This window comes from Uloborus diversus, chromosome 8, assembly GCF_026930045.1.
Source record: "Uloborus diversus isolate 005 chromosome 8, Udiv.v.3.1, whole genome shotgun sequence".
Classification (NCBI taxonomy): Eukaryota; Metazoa; Arthropoda; class Arachnida; order Araneae; family Uloboridae; genus Uloborus; species Uloborus diversus.
The window spans coordinates 142200455-142225564 of NC_072738.1; the positions used below are offsets into that span (position 1 = coordinate 142200455).

Here is a 25110-nt window from a genome sequence, read left to right on the forward strand (position 1 = left end):
AAAAAAGAAAAATTAAGACTGAGCAATTAGAAAAAGAAATAGACTGAGGAAAATAAGCAATATTAAAATGATTTAGGGGGTGCTTCCCCCGAAACATTATAGAAAGTCAGCCAAAATTACGCTTATAGAATTTTAATTTGGAGAAATTGCCGATGCTCTAACTAAAGAAGGTCTGCAATCGTGTTTTTAAGACTTCAATTTCGAAACATTTCTGGGGGATGGCCTTGAATGTCTTCTCCCCGTAACAGCAGCAGATTATAGGGGAGGGCGAGGTGAACCGCCCCCTCTCCAAAGGGATAAATTAATTTAACTATTTTATTTATTATTTTTAATCGACTACTCTATTACATACACTTTTTAGTTATTTATAAAGAACCTAAAGCACACTAAAAAAATTCCGAAACGTTACTGAGTATTTCTGTGTAACGTTTCGGGATTTCAATAGTTTTCATCCATTTCCTGGAAAAATCCAGTATCCTTGTCAAAAAGTTTCCTGAAATGCTACAAGTTGCACGAAATCAGACTTCTCACTGTTGCAAAAAATATGTTTAGCTCCCAGTTCAAAGAATAAGTGAGCGTATTTATAAAGTGTATCCGCTTCAGTTCGACTGCGGCCCTCCAGACTGATAAGGCGTCCAAAGGGTGTAAATCAGTCTATGGACCAAGTAGCTTAGCAAGAATTGCAGGGTAAATTTCTTGATGCTTACTTGCAATTCTTTCTTAGCTTTGGCCTTGTTTGTAATACTGCTTTTGGAGCTTTTCTCGAAATGCAGTAAGGTGCCAAACTATTATAGTACATCCACCTAAGTTTAGTCTAAGATTCCAGAGACACGACTGGCTGTAAACGGGAAGATCTTTGAATAGTTCAGGAGGCTTCCAGGATAATTTCAGGAAGGTTACTGAATTTTAGCGGAAAATCTTCCTGGTTTTTCCAAGATATGTTACTGGAAGAAATTGGGCACACCAGCTGCCCATTATTTTCCAGGAACGTTTCTGAATCGTTTTTACAGTGCATATTTTATTTGGGCATAATATTTATGCATTTTAAAGTACATTAATGGGCCTCAATGGATCCTAAAAAAAACGTTTAAAAATAGCAATATGAAACTTCGTTACAAAAAATTGTGTGGGGTCATGCGTGATTTCAATTTCCGGGCCCCCTCCAAAAATTATTTCTGTTTCCATCCCTGCCCCCTAACATCACCAAAGATCGTCTAGAAATGCGTTTTACAAAAAATAATTTAGAAAATTTTCTGGAGAAGGGCCCCAAGGAGCCTGTTTTTCCTAACGTACTCGAAATTATTGTACAGTTGCGTTTTGGAGATCCGATTTGAAAAAATAGTCGTGGAAGGTTCTCGAACCTCCTCTCTCTTAGCATCACAAAAAAATTGTCTAAAAGTGCATTTTTAAAACAATAATTTCGAAAAAATTTCGCGGAAGATCCCCCCGTGACTGAATTTTATACTTACAATTTGGTATATATTTCTAATACTTAGATCTAAAAATGACTCCCACCTAAATCAGAAGCTAAATCCTCCCCCTCTCTCTCTTTATGCATTTGAAACAAATCATAGGGCCACCAAACTCGTACCCCCCCCCCCCCCTAGTTTTTTGATCTTGCGACTGTTCTGTTGGTAAAGAGCCCTATTTTCAAAATTCAGAGTTTTTAAATATGCATTTTTGAAATCTTCTCCTTTTATGGACTGAAATAGTCAAACACCATTCAAACAACACATCTTTTCAACGCAGGTACAGGGGTACCCACGGAGGAGAAGGGGTTATGGCGCAAGTTGTGCCATCAAAATTTTTGGGGGAATTTTTCAGTTTTTTAAAATTTATTTATTTAAGTTTATTTATTGATTTATTTTTAATTTAAATTATTTATTTTACTTTATTCTGCTTATATATTATTTATTTATTTAGTATTTGTGTGTGTATGTGATTAGCGTAGCACAGAACTTTTCTAATAAAATAAGAATAATAATAATTAAAAGTAAATAAAAAAAAATTCCAAAAATGAATAAAATGAAAAATTGAGCTAAAAAATAAAAAAATAAAAGTGAGTTGAGAGGAAGAATTGGGGGGGGGAGATTTGCGCCATTGAACTTGGGTGGGGCACCCCTGCGCAGGTATTTGTCAGATATGAGTCGTATCGTGCTTAGGGGCCATTCATTAATTACGTAAGGGTCCCGAGGTATAGGGGGGTTGGAAAAATCTCTACATACCCTTACTTGGGGGGGGGGGGGTCTCAAACCCATTCTTACGTGATATTTTCCAATTCGATATTTTATATTAAAAATCGCGCGGTCAATTGGTTTGGCAGAGATCATATTTCATTTGCATCTGAAAGGTAAAAAACGTATTAGGATGAGCTGTTTTGTTACTTGTTTTACAAAGAATGAATAGCGTAAAATGTAATAAAAGAGTAGCACTATGTATGGCATGTTTTATTTTTAACTAGTATTGCATCATATGGTAATATATTTCAAAAAATAAAGAAAAATTTTTACGTCAAACTGGGAGTTTTAGTGTAACTGATTCCTTTCGCCTTTCGAATTCACCTTTTATTGTTTTGAAAAACGTAATGAAATCTTACGTAAGAATTGGGGGGAGGGGTTTGAAAAATCTTACGTACCCTTACATGGGGGAGGTGGATCAAAAATTTCGAAAATCATCCTTACGTAATTAATGAATGGCCCCTTACACTTATAGAACCAAAATGTCTCCCTTAAGCGAGCAGCCTTAGATGAATATGAAACGGATCTTTTGTTTTGGCCCATTCATGAGTTGATGATTTGTGAGCGGGTTTTAGAAAAGTGTGAAATGAAAGGCATCGTGCAGAAAGCTGTTCATCGGGATTGACGTCAATGTCGAGGCAGAAAATATTCTGTTTTGCCGCTCGGAACAAGTAAGAAGTTTTTATTGCTTCGTCACGCGGTGCCCGAAAAGAGCTGAGAGAATGTTTTGCAAGAGAAAATACGAGACATGAAGAGCGCCGGAAAAATTCAAATTGATAGCGTCAATGCAATAGCATGAGATGTTTCGCGAAGAATAACTGCATAGAGAATAAAAACAATATGATTCTTTCTGCGATATTTTCAAAAATATTTTTCGTAATTCTACACTAAAAAAACGATTCCGAAACGTTCCTGGAAAATAATAGGCAGCTGATGTGCCCAATTTCTGCCAGTAACATATCTCGCAAAAACCAGGAAAGTTTTCCGATAAAATTCCGTAATCTTCCTGAAAAATCCAGAAATCTTCCAATTTAAAGCCAGTCGTGTCTCCGGCACTTCAGAGTTCTGATTAATCAAAACAGTTGCAAAAACAGTATTGCAAAAATGGTCAAAGCTAAGCCAGAATTGCAAGTGTTAAAAGTATCTTGCTTGATTGCAATTCTTGCAACGCTACGTAATCCATACTTGTTTGCTCCCTTTGGGAGTTTAATCATCATGGTCGAGCCGTAATCGAACGGAAGCCGATGCACCTTATAAATAGTTTTAGTTAATCTTTAAACTGGAAGCTAAAATTATATTTTTTACAATAGCGAGAAGTCTGCATTTGGACAATTAGTAGCAATTCAGGAAACTTTTTGAGAATGATACTTGATATTTCCAGGAAGTGGATAAAAACCATTGAAATCCCCAAACGTGACTCGAAAACACTCGGAAACGATTCGGAATTTTTTCAGTGTACTTTCCCAATACCACCACAAAAAATCGTCCTTAAGTAGAAAGCGTCCTTAAATAGAATGCTTTTAACACTATAGTGGACCATCTGGGACCGTGAAAAGCCGTCGTTAAACAGAAAAAGTTGTTAAATAGAGCGTCGTTAAACAGAGAGTCAACTGTAGATGCTGTAGTACACTGTAAAAACGATTCAGAAACGTTCCTGGAAAATAATGGGCAGCTAATGTGCCCAATTTCTGCCAGTAACATGTTTTTCAAAAACTAGGAACTTTTTCTGTTCGAATTCAGTAATCTTCATGAAATTATCCTGGAAGCTTCCTGAAATATTTTGAATTCTTCCCGTTTAAAGCCAGTCGTGTCTCTAGAACTTCGAAGTAAACTTAAGTAGGTATAATTTAATAGCTTGGCACATTTCTGATTTATCAAGAAAGTTACAAAATCAGTATCGAAAACATGGCCAAAGCTAAGACAGAATTGCAAGTGAGAAGTCGGCGTTGGTGCCATTTGCAGCAGTTCAGGAAACTTTTTGACAGTAGTGCTTGATTTTTTCAGAAAGTGGAAGTGTTCTCGGTAACGTTTTTTTTTTTTTTTTTTTTTTTCAGTGCAGTCTTCGGTTAGTCAAATCAATTATTTTTGAATTAGTTGGTGGTGAAAGCTCTAATTCGTCAGATAATGTACTTAAATAAATCTTTTGAGCTTCAAAAAAAAAAAAACATTCCTATTGCATTTTTTTTTTTTTTTTTTTTCAAAATAACATTCAAAAAAACATTTACTCACCTTTTTTTATCAGATATTTATGAGTGACGATTTGAATGATGAATTACGTAAATAATAAAAAGAAAAATATTCATCACAATCTGTTTATGCTCACAACATGGCTATGTTTTACACCTAAAGAGACACGTGGAACGGAATGTTTAGTTTTGTAAGTCACCGCAAGGAAGAGTATTCGAGTTCTGCAGTTGAGAATGAGCCATTTGGGGAGAGATATTTTTTTACATCTCCACAAAAGAAAAGACTTCTCAAAAATTTAGTCGATTATATTTTCAAGTTTAGTATTTTAAATGAAATGTTTGCATCATGAAAATTGAAAAAAAAAGAATAGATTGAAATTAAAAAAATATTATATTTTATTGTTTTACTTAAAAAAAACAAAACAAAGTGTCAAACTTTAACAGTTGAAAATCCCTATAGTACACATCTCTTCCATCTCTGTCATGTTCAATTTCGTCCTCATAAAGGTAGTTTCTGTTTATTGCTATGGGGCTGCACTGTTTTCGTATATTGAATTGGTTTTCGTATCGTGGATGCTATACAAGGCTGTTCAATATATGCTCGAAAAAAATTAGTAATTTCTAAATAGGGTTAAGTTCATTATATCTCCCATGTTCATTATGTCTCCCATATCTATTATAGTCTCTAACTAAAAATTATTCTCTCTTATAGTCCAGGATTTCTCAAACGTTCTCGACTAACAGCACTCTTTAACGAAATAGAATTTTCTGGCGGCGCTCTAGTACAAAGGTCTCTAACCAAAAATTATTCTGCCTCATAGTCCAGGATTTCTCAAACTTTGTCGACTAACAGCACTCTTTAACGAAATAGAATTTTCTGGCGGTACTCTAGTACAAAAGTCTCTAACCAAAAACTATTATGTTTTATAGTCCAGGGGTTCTCAAACTTTTTCGACTAACAGCATCCTTTGACGAAATAGAATTTTCTGGCGGCACCCTAGTACAAAGCTTTCTAACCAAAAATTATTCTGTCTTACAGTTTAGAGGTTCTCAAACTTTTTCGATTAACAGCATCCTTTGACGAAATAGAATTTTTCTATATCTTCTCTACATAGTATAAAATGAAGTCTCCAAAAAGCGTCTGTTTGTGTAAACGCGCAAAACTCGAGAACTACCCGGCCGATTTCGCTGAAATTTTCACAGTATCTTTTTTTCAGCACCGGGAAGGATTGCATACCAGTTCGAAAAAAAAATTCGACCAGTAGATTTTTTTTTCAATTTAGGCCCTATTTTCACATAAATTCCCGAATATGGGGATGAAAAATTACTTGCGCACATTGGCATATTAATATTACATATCGTTGAAAAGAGTAGAATTTTCCACGTTCTACGCAATTTGTTTCAATGCTGTAACTTAGTTATGGCGGGAGTTATTTGTGCTTTTAGCTCGAATTTTTTAGGCTTAGCTGAAATTTAGGCACTACTTTCTTCCTTAAATGTATGAATAAAAAGTGAATTAATTGTTACAGTTTTCTTTTGGACACCATTGGATAAAAAAGACATTTTTTACTCCAGCTCTATCTCGACCTATGGTCGAAAAACTAAGCTTCTATCTCCAAAGGAAAAAAAGCTACAAGAATTTTTAAATCAAGTTCGAAAAATCTCATCTTCTCCATTCAAGTTGTTAACATTTTATTTTCGCGTTTCCATGGTTACACTTTTTGAATTCATTGTTCATTTCAATATTTCTCATTTTCATTTCTAAGAAGTATTTTATTTTCTGTCGTCATTGTTTGGAAGGAAATTTTTGCATTATGTTTTATTTTCCTTTTTATTAAAAACCTGATTGTTGAATATACGTCACTAGGCGCAATTTTTATTTTCAAGGTAGACCGGGCAAAGGTTCGCAATGCAGCGAGTCTCTATAATATAAAATAAATGTGCTAAACAATGCAATCCTAATGTTCATAACCAAATATCACGCTCGTTTGGTGCATTCCATGGTAACTGACGTAACATTTGAAGCAAAAATATCAACACTAATTAATTATTTAAAAAAAAGTACCAAATGTAAAGTAGTATAATTTGCTGTCTCATAGAGCTATTATAATACATTAATAAATATACTTACCAAAAATTCCTTTTTCCTAATTCTTATTAGAGAAAAAAATTTAAATCATTGAAGTAACTGACGCAACATGAAATGGACTCGTTTATTGGATTTAACTGAACATATTGAAAAATCTGTGAATTATGAAATTGTAACATCAAAATTTTTTTACAAATGAATAAATAATACATATTTACAAAAATCCACACTTGTGCTATTCTTGGATATTATTCTAATTATTACTTATGTATGAAAAACTGGAGTAACTGATGCAACACAAAAAGTAACTGACGCAAAGTCAGTGAATATTTTTTAGAATTCATACGAAACATGGACTACACCTCTGTTGTTTACTGGTGTGGGTGTTTCTATGTCACATATGACATTCTCTGTTGTGTACCAAGTCTCATCTGGTACAGAGGGCCAGCGCCAACCACCCTGACACTTGTGAAGTACGCTGACAAATACTTCGCCAGATGTAGGTGCCACATTATTAATGATGCCTGGATATTTTTCTGTGTCGTAATTAACAACAACAAAGTTACCAACTTGATAGCTAGGAGCCTTTTTTTGAGCAACTTTGTTATTGACAGTGCACTGATTTGACTTTGAGTCGGCTTCTGGTGTGGAATTGGCGTAAACTTCAGTTTTTGTGAAAGCCAACACTTCATCAGAAAAGAAAGGGCTGATCAAACTGGATTCCAAAAATCGATCCCCTGCTTTCCTGATATAATGTAATTGGTGGGTATTGGGAATTCGCTTTGGTTCGTTTTCATTCCATTTTGCTGATAGCATGTTTCTGTCACTCTGCATATCAGCTGCAGACAGGTATAAGATTTCAATGTTGGGGCATGCTTCTTTTCCTACAGATGCAAACTCTGCTGCATTTGTTACAACGGCAGACCCTTGCATAACCCTTCTCCATACTGCACGTTTTAGAGTGCCTCCAATTCCATCAATGGGCCCCTTGCCATGGGATGTAGCAAAGAAACTCCAGTCTACACTCTTCAAATCTTTATGAATGCTCTCTGGTGAAAGCACAACTGACAACGAGTATCTGTTTTTGAACTGGCTGCCTGCACCATCTGAAAATATGTGTAATGTTGTAATTGAACTTTGCTGTTGAAAGTGCTGCAAAATTATTTTGTTATAGGAAAATACAGCAAACTTGTCATGTCTCAATTCATCGCTCACAATCGCAAAACTGAGCTGCCGATCGTGTGTCGTTAACACTGCTGTGAATATAGTCACTGTATTATTATTCCAGTGAGCAGACATTATTTCGTTTTGATGCCTTAGTGCAAAGTTTTCTGCAAAGTCCTCCTGCAAGATCCCTTCCCCTTCAGGACAAGAGCTTTTCAACATTCTTATTCGACTTAACTGAAATTTAGCAATAAAACAGTGCCGTCTCAAATTCTTCAACTGCACTGCTAGAGCATCCTTTGCAGTACAGAGAGGAGTTTCCATTTTTTCTTTCTCAAAGTGTCCATTCGAACTCCATTGGTAATAGAACACAGTTTTCTCAGAGCTGCTAATGCTCTCAGGAAAGATGTTGGATACATGTTTTGCAGTATCTCTGCATTTCAAGCACTCTCCAAAGTTGCATTTTACACACCATTCGCACACGGACTGCATAACAAAAGTATTGATATCATTAGGCAAATTAACATCTGAAACTGCTTTTTTTACCCCCTCGAGAAGCATCTGTCCATTTTCATGGTAAATGCAACAACAAACATTATGATCTTTTTCAGCTACCGGCAGAACATGTTTAGGGCGAAGTTCTGCAAACTTTGATTTCCCTATCTTATGTTCTGGGTGTTCCAACTTGAACTGCTTGTAGCATTCCATGACTGTCATGATGAGTAACTTTTTTTGGACTCTTTCCTTTTTACCACAGGAACTGCGAATAGTGATAAAGTCATTTTTACCTGGCAACTGCCTTGATATTAAATCGCTTTCATAGAAGTTCTCCACTAGCTGAATTGTGTTAGGATCTAATGCAGTTGATCTGCAAGAAACAGCTACAGTTTTGGGCTGAACATGATATTTTGATGCAAGCTTGTTAAGGACAGCTTGCTTTTTACGAGGGCTATTGGGAAGTGCACGTTTTGCACGTTGCACAGCCTTTCCAAATGATTGTGGTGATTTGAAAGCTTTAGATGGGGATAATGAGTTTTCTGCAATGGGTGCGTTAGAGAGAGCTTTTCTGCTGGCTCGCGATTTTCTCATGCGCTGCTTGCTACCTTCCTTTTCCTCCTTCTTCCTTGAATTTGTCCATTTTTGTCTGCAGGACTTTTGTTGCTCTGCATTGCGACGCTTCATTTCGCATTTTTTCTCTTCTGTCATGCGACTTCTATAGTCTCGCATCTTTTCAGCGGGAGTCTTTGGTGGCATCTTAATTCAAAATGTCAATCTGAAACAAAGATAAATTTTGTCTTATTGGCATATTACATATTTGCTAAGTTTTATATTGCTTAACTATCATATTAACTAAGTAGTAATATTTTCTAGACATTAATAAAAAATTATAACTAGTAAGTAGGCTCTAAATAAAGAGAATGCAAGCATAATGTCAAAATTTTGAAATTTTTGCTTTTGAACTTCACTGCAATTGCTTTATTTAATCACAGCAGAAAACAAAACTATACTTGGATATTAATATTTTGCATCATTCCATGATATCCAATTGCTCAACAACATTGAAAGAATGCAATTCATTGGAAATTTGAAAGTTTTTTTGTTTACTAATTTTTTCAACTAAAATTGAAAAAAAAAATGGTTAATTTGTTTTGAAAAATATTAAAATGCTTATTATGTAGGTCTAAATTTATTTAAGCTTACACAGCTTAGAACTGCTTATGTTAAATCATCAAAATAATGTACTAAAATACTTCTTTCTGCCTTTTATTTTGTTATCGAACCATGGTAACTGATGCAACTTCCATTATGTTGCATCAGTTACTGCCATGTGGTTGCATCAGTTACCAGTATTACTTCAAAATAAACCATGATAAAAATATTATTTTTACACTAACTTATGTAGTTTGGTAAATATTAGATCATTTATATATGAAATACTGAAAAATTTAATAACATTCTGAAAAACTTAAAAAAACCTTAAAATTGGTAACTGATGCAACATCCCACATGGCAATGTTTAAAGTAACATTTTGCCTATAAGTTTCACTAGGTAATCTTACATCTATACTAAACATTAATCTACATACCTTTGACTATTCACCAATCCAAGAACTTTGTGTATTCTGTGATGGAACCTATATAAATTTGATGAAACAAAAATATGTCTTGCAGCTGTTCATCTAGTGGCAGCCATATTGTCTCTTGTGCAGCAGTTTTCTGCCACCAGGGGGCAGGAATGCTCCTAATACAGTGCTTTTAATTAACTTCAGAACCTAAACATTCATTAATAAGTATTAAATGTCAAAATTTTCCATAAATTTTTTTTTTATGAAAATGTCCTCTTTTATGCGGAATGCACCGTTTATGAATTATGACTGGAGTGACACCAGCTTTTGCGTGTTCCTCAGATGGCTTATTGGACTACTATCTACTTTTCAAGTGTATCAAAACATAAAAAATGACGGTTTACAAAGATATTTTTCTTTTTGAATTCGTCTGCTACATAAATTATGCTTCAAGAAGAGTAAAAACTTTTTTTTAATGCAAATAAACTACAGTGAATCACGTAGAAACAAAACGTACCATAAGATGAGATAAGATAGTCTTGACACCTGTCTTCTGTAATAACGTTTTCTGTATTCTTGCCTGGTAATCAAAAACTGCTTGTTGAAAAGTCATAATCACCAGTCAGGATGTATGATGACAATGAAGATATGATATAGCGAATTTTTATTTTGCTACATCAAAAAATGGGGGGATGGCTTTATTGGCCTACATGGCCTTATGTGACACACCCACCTAACATACATATGGATATCATTGACACTTCGCGGCACCCTTTGTCTCTTCCAACGGCACCCCAGTATGCCGCGGCACCCAGTTTGAGAACCCCTGTCACAGTCATTTTTTACGAAACTAGAAAACCGCCCGTCAAGATATGACGAGTAAAAATTGCTTCTACATTTGAATGAAGCAATTGCCTGTTTGGTGATACTTTTATCCCTAACTCCAGTAGTCTGACCACGGATTGTATGGAAAGACAAACATCCGTTTTACAGCCGGAAATGGACAAATCTATTATTTTTTACCGATGTCAGCTTTTATAGATGTAGAGTCTCATTCAAATGAGCAGAATACGCGCCTTAAATTTTTACTTTTCCCCCTTATTCACATAAATTCGTCTTATCTGGACATTTGAAAAATCCATGCAATCCGTGGTTGGACAGTAGATTTACCCAAAAGTCCAGTAGGTAACGTTCATTGTTGACCTCTTTTTCGTTTTTTCATTCCCATGAAATGACAGTCTTACCAGTAAAACATTAAAGTTACCGGATCCAGTTCAGCCTTGTCACAATAAAACCTTTCCCTACATGTCAAACATTACCAAAACACATTATCAAATTATAATGTCGTGGCGCGAGTTTCATTGTTGATGTCGTCAGGAACGTTACTCGGTTATTGGCTAATATGTATTACGAAATGTTTTATCTTTATCTTTACTAATAATAAAGCTCGAAGTCCCTTTGTCTGTAGGATGTCTGGATCTCTGTGACGCGCATAGCGCCTAGACCGTTCGGCCGATTTTCATGAAATTTGGCACAAAGTTAGATTGTAGCATGGGGGTGTGCACCTCGAAGCGATTTTTCAAAAATTCGATTTTGCTCTTTTCCTATTTCAATTTTAAGAACATTTTCCGGAGCAAAACTATCATAAGATGGACGAGTAAATTACGAAATTATCATGACGTGGAATGGGAGAGCGAATGAACATAGCCAATTAGTTGTAAATATACAAGCACACCGAAGACCTTTTAATTTTCAACTACGGGCAAAGCCGTGCGTGTACCACTATCCATAATACACATGAAAATGACATTTCAATGGAGAGGTCTTTCTGAGTTAACAAATTGTGCAGACTTCTCGCCAGTGGAATGTCTTTCAGATAGAATCTCGCTCCAACTCTGTTCTCGTTCCAGCTGAGGCGTAGGAAGGCGTGCGGAATATTTTCGACAGAATTCATAGCCAGTCGGCCATAGAGTCCCGCGAAACGGTCGAGAAGCTATTTATACCTCGTCTCCCCACACAACGCACTCTCTCTCTCTTTCTCTCGTTGGACGCCCGATCAAGACAATCGTTTATTCTGACATCGCTTAAACGGTGTCATGCTCTCTTTATCATTGGGTTTTTGAACAGAGAGCTTGAAAATGAATGAAAAAGAAAGAGGCAACTCTTTCGCTAGCGATCAAAAGATGGCTGCCAGGAATTTCAGCGGAGGAACGCGCACGAGAAAAGAAGATAATTTTTTTCTGTCATTCCACCTCTGAATTTATATAACCTTCATAGTTTCGAACACAAACAGGGGTGCCCCCCCCACCCCACCCCAGTTCAAAAATTCATTGGCACGAATTCCGCCCCCCACCCCCAAATTGTTCTCAACCCTCTTTTCCATTTTTAGCTTTTTTTTTATTTATTTTTTTTATTCAATTTTTTTAAACATTTTTTTATTTAAATATTTTTTTAAATATTTTTTATTTATTTATTTTTTATTGAGCAATCACGATTGCTTATTGTTCTCACTTGACTGTTTTGAATTCCTATTCTTTCATTTTCCCACCAGCACCCTCTGCCAGCACCACCGTCGCGTCGACCGGCCTCACGATGCTGCTCCTCTTGCGAAAACCGTCTCCAGGTTGCGACCATATCCTACACACACACGCATACACACACACGCCTATACACACATACACACACTCATGCCTGGACACAAACACATATGCCTACATACACACACACACAGCACTCCATACACACCACGCACACACATGCATACATACATACACACACGCGCGCCCACACACATGCGCCTGCACAAACACACACACACGCATTCATACACACACGCTCGTGATTGCGAAAAACATAATTTGAATTCAAGATGCCAAAAATTCAAATTAATGTAATTATTATTTTTGTTTTTTTTTTTTTTGAAAAGTTCTGTCCTACGCCAATGACACACACTCACACACAAATTGATAAATAAATAAAATAAAATATAAACATAATAAAATAAAATAACATAGATACTTTAAATTTAAAATAAATCAATAAATAAATGTAAATAAATAAAGTAAAAAAATTTAAAAAATCCCCCCCCCCCAAGAAAAATTTTTTGATGGCGCAACCTGCGCCATAATCCCCCCTGTGGGCACCCCTGAACACAAAGCATATCAATGACCTATTACTTGAGACATAGCATCCCTGTTCCTCACACTGAACCTAGTCATTGTAGCAAAATTGCATTTCGAAGAAAGTATTTTTTTTAATCCATTTCCTTTTGTTAATGCTATTTGTAAATTTATCGTCTGCTGTGCTGCACATTTGTTTTATAATTATTCGCAACTCCAGAGCTCGAATTCGCAACTCCAACGAACTATAGGGGGCACTGAAGTCACTGTCTAATGGCGGACTTGAAAACTAAAACAAACGCACATGGTAACGAAGAAAATGCTAAAAGTGTAGTGATTTTTTGTTCGTACGTATGATTTTTTCGCTTTATTCTTTTTAAATTAATTTTCAAAGTCTTGTGGATATTCTGGCCCACGTAGAAAGAAATGAGAATTCAAGAAGCATTACTAAACGTCAAAGATTAATGCAAACTACGTAGTTCGTAGTTCTAAGCAGCTATTTCCACGATGCTGAATTCGATATTTATCAATTCTTGATAAAACTAAATAATAATTGTGGCCTGACAAGAATAACAATTAATGCTAGAAAATTTAATATGACATTACGAATTATTATCGAAAGAAGATGATACTTTTTTGCCTTGCTTAGCTAGCGCTTATTGTTTTCCATTTGTACCTGAGTTATTTCTCTCGAATTCCCGAATCGGTTAATTTAAAAATTTTCTGTTTCGATTTTTCTAATTTCTGAGTTACGATTTAATTGTGTCATGTTATGCAAATCATCAACAAAATTCTCACGGATATATGGTGGTAGTTTTCTTTTCAGTTGATTGACCATTATTTCTTTTCACTTATCGAATTCTGTAATCTTACTACCATTTTATTCCATTCATGATAAAAATTAAAAATGGTTTAACTAAAAACGCGAAATCTCGCCAAGGCTACTTTGCTCGCACTATACAAAAACTATAACCCTAAACAAATTTGGCGAAACCTTTCAGCTGAGAATAAAAGGAATAAAGTAAATTCTTTCTCGGTTATTCATTTTGTTCTACGATAATATATTCAAGAAAATATTTTGCATACTGTCCATTCCAACTAAATGCTGCTGTAAAATATGGTAAGTTTAATTAATTTAAGATTAAAAAAAACCCCATATTCTTACAAATTCATACAAAACAATAAAAATTTTTACCTTGTATAACGTTATCCAAGTTTGTTAATCCAGTATTTTCGCTTTCACCAATTATTAAGGAAATAATGAAAACTAACATTATTTTGAGAAGCTCGAGAATACTACTAAGGGACGAATTAATTTCTGTAGCTGAAAGCAAACTAAGACACATCGATTGCGTTAATAAATACTCAGAACAAACTGCCTGTGTTTACGTCAACAGACACACATGGAAAGCAAACGTGGCAATGTTTTAGTTTCATTTGCAGTTTTGTAAATCACCGCAAGGTAGCGTATTCGAGCGCTGGAGTTCCGAATACGCTACCTTGCGGAAATTAACAGTGCTACAGAAAAAGGTAAAACATTCCATTCCACGTGTTTTCTTTGGGGTAAATTACAAGCTTCAGACAGTTTGTGGTGTAATGTAATTTCAGAAGAATAGAAAAGAAAACTTTCCATAAACACGATGAAAAATTACTGCCATTCACTAAGCGTCAAAGCAAGTTAAGGGGTCTAAGGACCTTTAAACTTCAAAATTTTCGGTTTTCTGGAAAAAAATATATGTTATGCACAGTTTAATTCTGAACAATTTGATACCTTATTTATTACTATACGCCAAAAACTCTTCGAGTTATTGTAAAAATACCTAAACTTTCCCCATAGAGATTTATGTTAACAGTAGCTGTTTAAGCCTCTTTTTATCAGGTGCCGGTTTCTTCGGTTTTCTCGTTTTTCGCGCATGATATCTCAAAAAGTTTCTTATATATATCCGTAAAACTTTTAATTTATGTTTATCTAGTTTATATTTATGACCTGAACCTAAATTCATTTATTTTTTTAATTATTTATTTATTTTTTTGAAATTTGGTAAGTTAATACCGAAAATTTCCAAAATTTTGGGTAAAAAAATATTTATTTTTAAATATTAACTTTAACTTTTTAGTTGAAATTTAGGTTCAGATCGTTAAGATGTATCAGACAAACATGCATGAAAAGTTTTACGGAAATATATAAAAAACTTTCTGAAATATCATGCGCGCAAAACGAGAAAACTGAGGAAACCGGCACCTGAGAAAAAGAGGCTCAAACAGCTGCTGTTAACATAAATCTCTACGGGGAAAGTTTACGCATTTTTACAATAACTCGAAAAGTTTTTGGCGTAAGGTAATAAATAAGGTATCAAATTGTTCAGAATAAAATTATGCATAACATATATTTTTTCCAGAAAATCGAAAATTCTGAAGATTAAAGGTCCTTAGACCCCTTAAAAGTTACGGCATGCGTTTGTTTTACCTTTTTCATCCGCCGTTAGACTGGCTGCAGCGCCCCCTATAGTTTATTGGAGTTGCGAATTTGCAACTCCAGAGCTCGAATACGCTACCTTGCGGTGATTAACAATGCTACCCAAAAAGGTAAAACATTCCATTCCACGTGTTTTCTTTGGGGTAAATTACAAGCTATAGACAGTTTGTGGTGTAATGCAATTTTACAAGAATAGAAAGGAAAGCTTCCCACAAATACGATGAAAAATTACATTAGACAGTGGCTGCAGCGCCCCCTATAGTTCATTGGAGTTGCGAATTAACTGTCACCTGAAACATAGTTATGTTTTTTTGTCTATATTTAATTTAATTATAGTCTGTGCTATTTATTTGTTTTCCAGAATGGCAACGTTAAAAGACAGCAGATAGAGTAGTTAAAATATTATGATGGAATGTGAAAGTTGTTTTTTTTTCTCGCCCAATGTTGACGTAGAGTATTATTTTGCATTATGTGGAATTGTGTAACTAAATATCTTTTTGAACCCTTTTCCTTTCGTGTTGTATCCACCAATTTAGAAAGTAAACAACTCGTCAAACGTCAATGTAATATTGATATGTAATTACTAGTGTGATTGCATCGCGTTCGCTTTCTTTCGTTGCGGCTGTGCTTGAAAATGCACCGAATTGGTGTGAAAACTATTGTAGTGCTTATAGTAGAAAAATGCCAAAGATTTCAAAAACATTGAAAGGTATAACTGTGAAATTTTTAAGAAGAAAATGTATTGTCATTAAGCAGTCTATCACTCCAGATGTAAAAAACTTTGATTTCCATACGTTAGAGCCAGACTAGCGTTTAGTCCAAAAATTACTATTTTCTGTTTATTAGAAATATTCTGAAATAGACTGACTGTTTTCAAACATCAGGAAAACAGTTTTTGATTTAAAAAAAAAAAAAAAAACATTCTTACCGAAAATTCATGTGATGGGTCGTAATTTTTTTTCCCTATGAGTTCCGAGAATTTTAGTTCAAATTTTTTTGAACAGATGGCGCTTCAGGAGGAATTGAAATTCACCGATTTTTTCTCCGAATGAGACATGTGATTGTAACCACGGTCGACATTTTGAAAATATTGTTTTGTAATTTTGGTCATTAAAAACATTATTTGAAAAAGTATGACGCAATTTTCTATCTTTCTTTGATTTAAAGTCTTACTATCTGCAACGCCATCTATTGAAAAAATTTTGAACCAAAATTTGGAACTCTGGGAAGAAAAATTTACAGCCCACCATATAATTTTTCTGCAGGATTTTTTTTTTTTTATCATTAACCATTTTCATGTTATAAATTTTTAAAGACAGCCTTTCGATTTCAGGAACACAATGTAGAATTCTGTTCCACATCTAGCCATGTGAATGTTCTTCGGTAGAAAACTCTTTTGTTACTATTTACCAGTGTTAAAAGAGAGTATTTTACATGCACCCATACAGAGTTCCCATACTTTACATGCACCACGCAAACGTTTTCCCTCTGTCCTGTAAAGTAGTTTTTGTGTGACTTGCGTTAGTCTGGCTTTGAGGTACAGATTTATCGGTTGCAAATTTTCCCCCACCATCATCTATCTAACGGGAATTCCTTTTCTTTACAGGGACGATTCCGGCATGGTCCTCGGAGATGAGCAGACCCCGACCCAGGCTCCTGGCCCGCTGCGGCCGGCGGGACAGATAGAAGCAGTCCAAATATGACCAAACTCTACGAATTCAACTGGCAACGGCCGGTGCCTCCGGCCCTGCTCAAAGGATGCATCTTCGACCGCTGGGAAGAGGTATGGACCTTTTTATGCGTTCTATTTCGGTTCAGAAAAAAGAAATAAATAAAAAGGACATTTCAAAAAATTGAAGGATTTTAAGGTTAAAACGAATTTTGTTTTGGGGTCTTTTATTTAGAATTATGTTTTTTTTTTAAAAAAACTAGTTGAGAGGCTTCCGCTTTTGGAGATCGTAGGTAACAATTAGAGGTTGGGTCACATTGTCGGAATGTTGGGAAAAATGAAAGAGCGGGGCAAAGTGAAATGGTGAAATATTTACTTTGCTGATAAATACAATCAATCTTCTTATTTTCTTAAAATGTTTCTGAAATTCCCTGTATAGGATAGCCCGACCATCGTTGTTAGAAAAGGGAGGGGGAATGGTTTTAACAATTCTTTCATTGATGAATCGAGGAACTTGTTTTCAAATGCGATCAAATCATTTATTTATTTATTTATTTATTTTAAAAACTCTGTTTCTACACTGTAAAAACGATTCAGAAACGTTCCTGGAAAATAAAAGGGAGCTGATGTGCCCAATTTCTTTCAGTAACATATCTTGGAAAAATCAGGAACGTTATCCGCTAAAAGTCAGTAACCTTTCTGAAATTAACCTTGAAACTTTCTGAATAAATGCAATATCTCCCCTGTTAAAGCCAGTCATGTCTCTAGAACCTTCTCACAAAATTAAGTAGGTTTAGTGTTTGTGATTAGAACCTTTCGGATTTACCAAGAGGGCTCCATAGAAATCAGAGCAACCAATGCCAAAGCTATGCAAGAAGGAACCAGCCATATCTCTTGTCTGCAGTTCCTGCCTTGCAAAACTGTAGCCATCCATTGACTTTTTCGCGCATCATTAAGAGCTTAGTCAACCTGGACAGACCGTAAGCAACCATAGGCCGATACACTTAATAAACACGCTCATTCAATCTTTAAACTGGTTGCTAAAAATATTTTCCACAACAGTGAAAAGTCTGCCCGCGTGCAACTTGTAGCGATTCAGGAAAGTTTTTTGCGAAGATACTTGTTTTTACGGGGAAAAAAGGTGAAAACGTGTGAAATCCCGAGACGTTCCACGGAAATAACCAGTAACGTTTCGGAATTTTTTTACAGTGTTCATGTATGATTTTTTATTGAATGTAAAGAAAATATAATTTCCCCCTGTAATCTATGAATGATTACATGGTTAAATAAATGCCGAATATTGTTATTTAGAAATAAAAAAAATGAATTATCTAACCCCTTTTGGAGCGAACTGTTAGATTTACGTCTTTTTAGCACAAAGAACGAAATGTGAGTTAATTTTATTTGAAAGTAATATAAGTTTTTTTTTTTTTTTTTTTTTTTTTTTTTTTTTTTTTTTTTGATGCTAATATAGCATACATTTAAGACACAATTTTGAAAAGTAGTTACCACACATCTTCATTTACAAATTCTATTTCTTTATCACTATCATTATTTTCACTTACGTTAATGTTAAGGTGCATCATCGCAATATTGTTGATTAAAAAAAAAAAAAAAAAAACATTCGTGCAACTTATTAAATTTGAAAACTTCAAGCAATTGCAAAATATCTGCCTTTTTTTTGCTTACGTTCCATTTTGTTTTAAGGTGGCTTTATTTCAAATCACAAGGAAGACTTTTTTTCGCCGTTGCTTCACGAGCTACAAACAACGTGATCTCAAAGCACGTCACAAATAGTAAAACTTTTGACTTAATCGATTTTTGCTTAAAACTTACTTGCGATTCACTTATTTTCGAAAAAAAAAACACTCATTTCAACCCCTATTTTCAATGCGACTCAATTTTTGAAAATTTTACACAACTCCTTTTGGAAAGTAGCTCTTCAATTAACAACAGTCACTTCCTTCTATGTAATTCCAAAAAGGAAAAAACTAACAACTAGGAAATTGAGTTTTTGTACACTGGTTGGGGTTCTCCCTTACTGGATTGCTGCAACTTTTTCTTCATTTAAACACTCAAAAAACTTGAATAAGTGTTGCAAAATTTCTTTCCGTTTTTAAACCAACTACACATATAAATAAAACTCACTTTTGATGCACCAAATGCTACAGCTTTAACGATATTTTGAAAATGAAATTGGGCTTAAATGTTAATTTTCTCGTTCAGACTACCCTAGTAGGAGCTCCGTCCTTGGTCGAATGTATTATCAGTATGTTTTTTTTTTAACAGCACTATGAAGTATTTTTAACTATGAGCCAAAGTCTAAAAAAAAATTTAAAAAAAACTATGTTCAAGCAGACTCCATTAAGTTTTAGGGAAGATTGAACGAAGATTTCTCAAGATAAATTGTAGGGACATAAAAATGAGCTGTCTATAGTTTCCCTAAACTGTTCACCTACATTGAACATGGTAACTTAATCCGATCTCAAATCTGCTTTGGCAAATGGTCTCTAAGCGGCTCTAAAACCCAAGCGATTTCAATGGAACTATAAAAGGAAAGCTGTACTGAATTCATAGATTCTTAAAAATTTTGAAGTTTTAACTTTGGCTTTCGTTTTTATTCTTTGCATTTAGTCTTCTGAAAAATGCAGTTTCTTATCAAACGAAGCCTAGGTGCCTCCATCTAGTGAGGAAACTTAGCGTCAAAATTTTGTGGCAATGGCCATCCACCGATCATGGCCCCACTTAATTCATACAGTTCGTGACAATCGATGAAATTCGTGGCAACAAAGAGGGCGCTACAGGGAAAAACCTATTTCCATTACGTTGCCCTTGTTTGGTGGATGCAGGGGTTTCGCTCAGCGCCTCTTGTGGTCAAAATGGGCGACGCCCAATCAAAAATAAACAAACTTTGAAATGTTGACATTGATTGGTGGATGCATAAGCTGAATCAATTTAACACAAAAGTCATAAATTGCAAAGGCCCGTTAAGCGTCAGTGCCATCTAGTGGGGCCATGCACCGATAGAGGTAAAACATGAAAGAATGGATGGCAGTTGTTGGGGAATGTAGTGGGATTGCAAATGGGGAGAAACTAATACACCGCACCATTATAAAACAAACAAAACAAGTCTCCTGAAGTTAATGACTTAAAAAATCAACAGGTTTCGGGTGAATCTTCCATTAAGTCACCATTTCAGGTAATTTACATTACCATGAAACAATCGTAGCAGAGCTGAAACATTTTGTTTCGATTCCCACATCGTATTGTTTTCCTGCTAATTTTGCAGTTCTTTTATGCAAATGCAAATAAACTAATATTTGTGATTTGAATCTTTCCAGGAAAAAGAACAAGCTGCCTACGAACCCAATGCCCTCTTTAAAGTAGATGAATATGGTTTCTTCATCTACTGGCGAAGCGAAGGGCGGGTAAGTCAAACTTGTGTTTCTTTCTTTGAGGTTCTGCGGTTGTCTAGAGAACAGTAAAAAAAGAACAGTACAAAAAAATACTTTTTCATAACGTGGGGGGATCCGAAAATCGTCAGTTCGATATACTATTTAAAAACACAGATGTCATACACTCGTTCATGTAAAATATTTTTACCGCATGTGAGTAACATTTTATTAGTAGAAAATTGGGGAGATCCGCACTGCCTTGTCCGTGGTAGAAATATTAAATAAAAAACATTTGGTTAGCCTTTATATATTTGTAGTAATTTTTGTTCTTTATATAGAAATGTTATGTTTTTAAAATCTATATCTTTTCGGATACTTTTATTTTCCACCTACGGCTGCCATTTAATTTGCCTGTATTACGCCAACTTGATTTTTTGTAACAAAAATGCAAAAGAGAGAGAGAAAAAACCGTGCTCTTGTGTGTGTGTGTGTGTGTGTGTGCATGTACTCTCGTACGCGCGTCTCTAGATTTGGCACGTCATTTTAAGCTAAAAAAATTGGCAGAATATTCCCAAGTTATTGCCAAACATTCTCTTCTCTAAGTCCAATCGAAAATTTTAGTAAGGAAAAGGTTTAATTACTTATGGTAACAAATTTAAATCACTTATTTAATACACAGGGTCAAAAAACTAGCAATTCAAAAACAGCTGAGCGAGTTGAGCCTCTGGAGGATCAACCAATTTCATCATATTGCAAACCAGATTGGTTTAGACAGCTGCCGTTACGCTACAGCATTAATGGGGTCGTTTCCAAAATTTTAAAAATACTTTTTTCTGAAAGAGCATGCTTAAAAGCATAGCATTTGACCATTTTTTAAATAATTTGGCAAAATTTACTGTTTTTAAAAAAATATTTTAATTGGCGCGCAGACTCAATTTTATTTATTACGCTTCTGCACAAGACATTACAAATGATGAACAGTCATTCACTGATGCCATTAGCGCAGAGCACAATATTTAATTCGCATCTTTACTCACATGCACTAGCATCGATACGGTTCATAGTAAGCGTAGAGCGCAATATTTAATTCGTGACTGAAGTATCATAACCTGGAAACGCGGTAGACAGCAAGCGTAAACATTCAGCGCGCCAGTGGATTACATGCCAAAGTACACCACTTAAGACATCATAAAGACTATGCTTTGTTTGAAAAATCAGACATTTTTAAAAGTTAATTTAAATTTAAATGCTAAGGGAAAATGAAAGTATTTTCTGGGGCTATGTTTTTTTTTTTTTTTTTTTTTGCTCATTCTATCAACTTTACAAGGTTAAAAGTAGTACATATCTCGAGTGAATGTTTTTCCTGACCTTCCCTTAAATTTTCCGGTAAGTTCTTTTTTTATCAAATATTTTTTTGGAAACATTTTAGGCTCAATGAGACAGTTTAAACTGTTTTATGATTCAGATTGCTGTAAAGCAACGTTATGTGATTAATTTGTTGCTTGTAACTGTTATTTACTTAATTCATTTATTTGCTTTGTGCTTCAGGACGGCCAGGCGCTTGAACTGTCCCAAGTAAACGACATCCGAGCCGGCGGAGTGCCCAAAGTAAGTCACATGGGTCTTCTTACATGGGAAAAATGTGCGATAAATAAGACGTGTGTTTGATGGTTGTGAATGATGGTCGTTAACGAAAGGAATTTCATATGCTGAGTAGGGGAAGCTGCTGTACCCACGGACAAAATTTACTTTTTAATATTTGCTGGTCTCTGGGAATGGATATTCGATCGGAGAAATTTTCTGGCAGAATCATCAGCCTGGCAGCTTATCATCTAATTTGGTAATTTTTGTCAGGTGAAAATCTCAAAGCTTTCAACCTCAAAAAATGTTTCTTTAAAACCATCTTTTTTGTCCGTGGGTACAACAACCCGTTCACCCCGCGGACAGGTGCCTTTGTACCCATGGACATATAAAAAAATAATCTATAACTAGGTCTGAGGAACTCAATTGTACTCAATACATTTTCATAAGCCATTTTATGTTGAAATACTTCAAACATCCATTCAAAATAACCTTAAATAAAATATGAAACAGAAATTAAACTTTGAAAAGTATTAGAAGTTTTTTCCTTTTTTTTTAAATTTTCCTAAAATTTCTTTTAAATTAATTATTAACATCAATGAACTCTTTAAAAAAGTGATTAGTCTTAAGAGAGCTAATGATGTTATGAATAATTAATATGTTTAAAAAAAAACTAGATTCATGATAGTACGGTTCTCTATGTACGTACATAATAACTTCAATTTATATGCAAATTGAAACCTTTAACTAAAATTAACCCATCACAAAAAACTCAGTTTTGATTAAACCAACAAAAATCTAGTAAAGCCGACTTCAAATGAAAACAGGTGGGATTGGCGGTCTGAAGATCCTACAATAGGTGGGGGTTACTTCAACACTATATCTTCAAGCGCTACTTCAAATTCATCATTATTGTTGAAAGCAAATTTCGAACGTTGATGACAAAGCACCATTTTGAGGTACTTCACACCGTAAGAAGACTCAAGTGTGACCCAAGGAGACTAAAAATTACTGTCCATGGGTACACATGGTTGTCTGTCCTTGGGTACAAAGGTATGCCATTTTGGTTTTGCAAGGCAGTCACATCGACAGGACCACAGTTTTACATTATTAAAAATCAGAAACAAAACCTTCAAAATATAGGGAATCCTGATGCCTACAACAAAAATGAATAATACAATACACGATGGACGAAAAAAAAAAGAAATTGCTCATGTTATTTTTTACTTAGATCCCACTAAAACCGAAAAAATGTGATAGAATCTTAAATGTTCGTTTGATGGGGTTGAACTGTTTTTCTGGAGCATTGGAGAGGTCTGTGACACACACGTTGAACCCCAATTAGGATCTCTCTCGACGATACCCGGAATTTCCTGAACAACGTCCGTAGGTACAACCGTCCGTGGGTACAGCAGCTTCCCCTATCAATATTCATTTTTACACATGTTCAAGCTAACGAAAAGTAATAAAATCGAACTCGCTTATAACAAGCGCAAAAGACGACGATATTTGCTCGTTATATCGAAGTGCTCATAAAAAACGAGTTCTTGAAAAAATCATAAAAATTAATCATAGAAGCTTTTTTTTTCTTCCTTTTAACCACTGTACAGTGCCAAGGAAGTTGGTTATTTTGCTTTGAACTGTCTGAATGTCTCTTGTGTTATTGTTCTTGAGGAATACGCATATAAACACAACACATGTATAATTTTTAAATATTTCTCTACCCCACAAGTTAAAAAAAGTGCTGCCATCTCTTTTTCTCAGGATTTATGATTCGTTACGAACTTTAGTTGACTTTGGAATGTTATCAGAAAACCGGTAAGCTGAGCTGGAAATCAATTGAAATTTTATGAATCAAAAAAATATTGCTAGCTTTAAGCGGGGTTTGCTCGTTAAAAGCGAGTTATGCTCCCATAGACTTAACATGTACCAACCAAGTATTTCCGATTTCTCGCTAAATCCGGGTTATCGTTAAATCAGGGCTCGTTATAAGCTAATTCCACTGTATACGGTTTTTTAAAAAGTAATAGTAACTGGAACCATTAAATGAGAACTACTTTTTATGTGCAGTAACTGAAATGGGACTCTTATATGTAGAAGCTGCGTAATCGGCTTATAAGTGTGTCTATTACACAATCTCAGGGACTTACAGTAACGTTTGGTGACGTCATGTGGTGACCGTCACAAAACGTCACTTTAAACTCATCAACATTGTAGCCACTTACGTTCAGTCCGCGCAGACGTCTTCATAATATAACCAAGTGAGCGATGACGAATGAAGTTTAGCAATGACGTAGCAGAGGTCACATGAATCATGTCACAAATTTGTCCCACCGTGATTCCTGTAAGACATCAGAATTCTGTCACGTTGGGACTATGGCCGTTGGGACTTGCTGCGACTTTCCCGCTATTTTACCGTGACATGTTGTGATAATTTGTACACAGATCAGAGCATTTCAGCATCTTATTAGTGGTTTCCTCTTTTCCTCCTTCTTTCAGTAGCTACTCTCGAAACAAAAGATAGCTAAGTAACAACGATGAAAACAGCATACGTAGCAGTTTGCTGCACAAAATGTATCGAGAAAATTGCTAACAAAACAAAACACTACAGCAATTTCATTAAGTGGTTTTCAAAATGAATTATTTATTTTCTCATTTTCGCAAATTTATGTTAATGAATATTTTAGAGCGTTTTGACTTGTGCAAGCGTTAGATTTGTGTTGACTGTTGACTTCAGGAAATCAAGTTGGTGTGATTTTTATTTCATCAGGATGCCAAACTGCTGGCTGAACTTCAAGCCAAAAACTCCAAGAACAATCTCGAAGATGTCAGCCTCACCATCTGCAGCGGATCCGACATGGTGAACATCAACTACACCCACGTGGTCTGTCCAGACGTCGAGACAGCAAGGGTGAGGTCACAGTTAAATAATCTTCATTGCTTGAATGACAACAAGGGTGCGATAGTAGTTAGACAATCTTTATTGCTTCAAAGACAGCAAGGTCATATTTAGATAGTTGTGATTGCTTCAAATTCAGCAAGGGTGAAGTGATAGTTTTAAATGATTTGAATTGGTTCTAAGAGACAGCAAAGGTAAGATCGTAGATAACAGTACCCCCCCCCCCCAA

At 35.2% G+C, this 25110-nt stretch overlaps 1 protein-coding gene across 1 annotated transcript in view; it reads left to right on the forward strand.

Annotated features, from left to right (window-relative positions):
* The window catches only part of LOC129228133 (1-phosphatidylinositol 4,5-bisphosphate phosphodiesterase-like), a 126357-nt gene that overhangs the window by 32776 nt on the left and 68471 nt on the right, over window positions 1–25110 (forward strand). The window contains exons 2-5 of the mRNA XM_054862780.1: window positions 16944–17120; window positions 20348–20434; window positions 21950–22009; window positions 24753–24893. Of these exons, the coding sequence (XP_054718755.1) occupies window positions 17037–17120; window positions 20348–20434; window positions 21950–22009; window positions 24753–24893 (372 nt within the window). The 5' untranslated portion in view covers window positions 16944–17036. The remainder of the gene's footprint in view (window positions 1–16943; window positions 17121–20347; window positions 20435–21949; window positions 22010–24752; window positions 24894–25110) is intronic.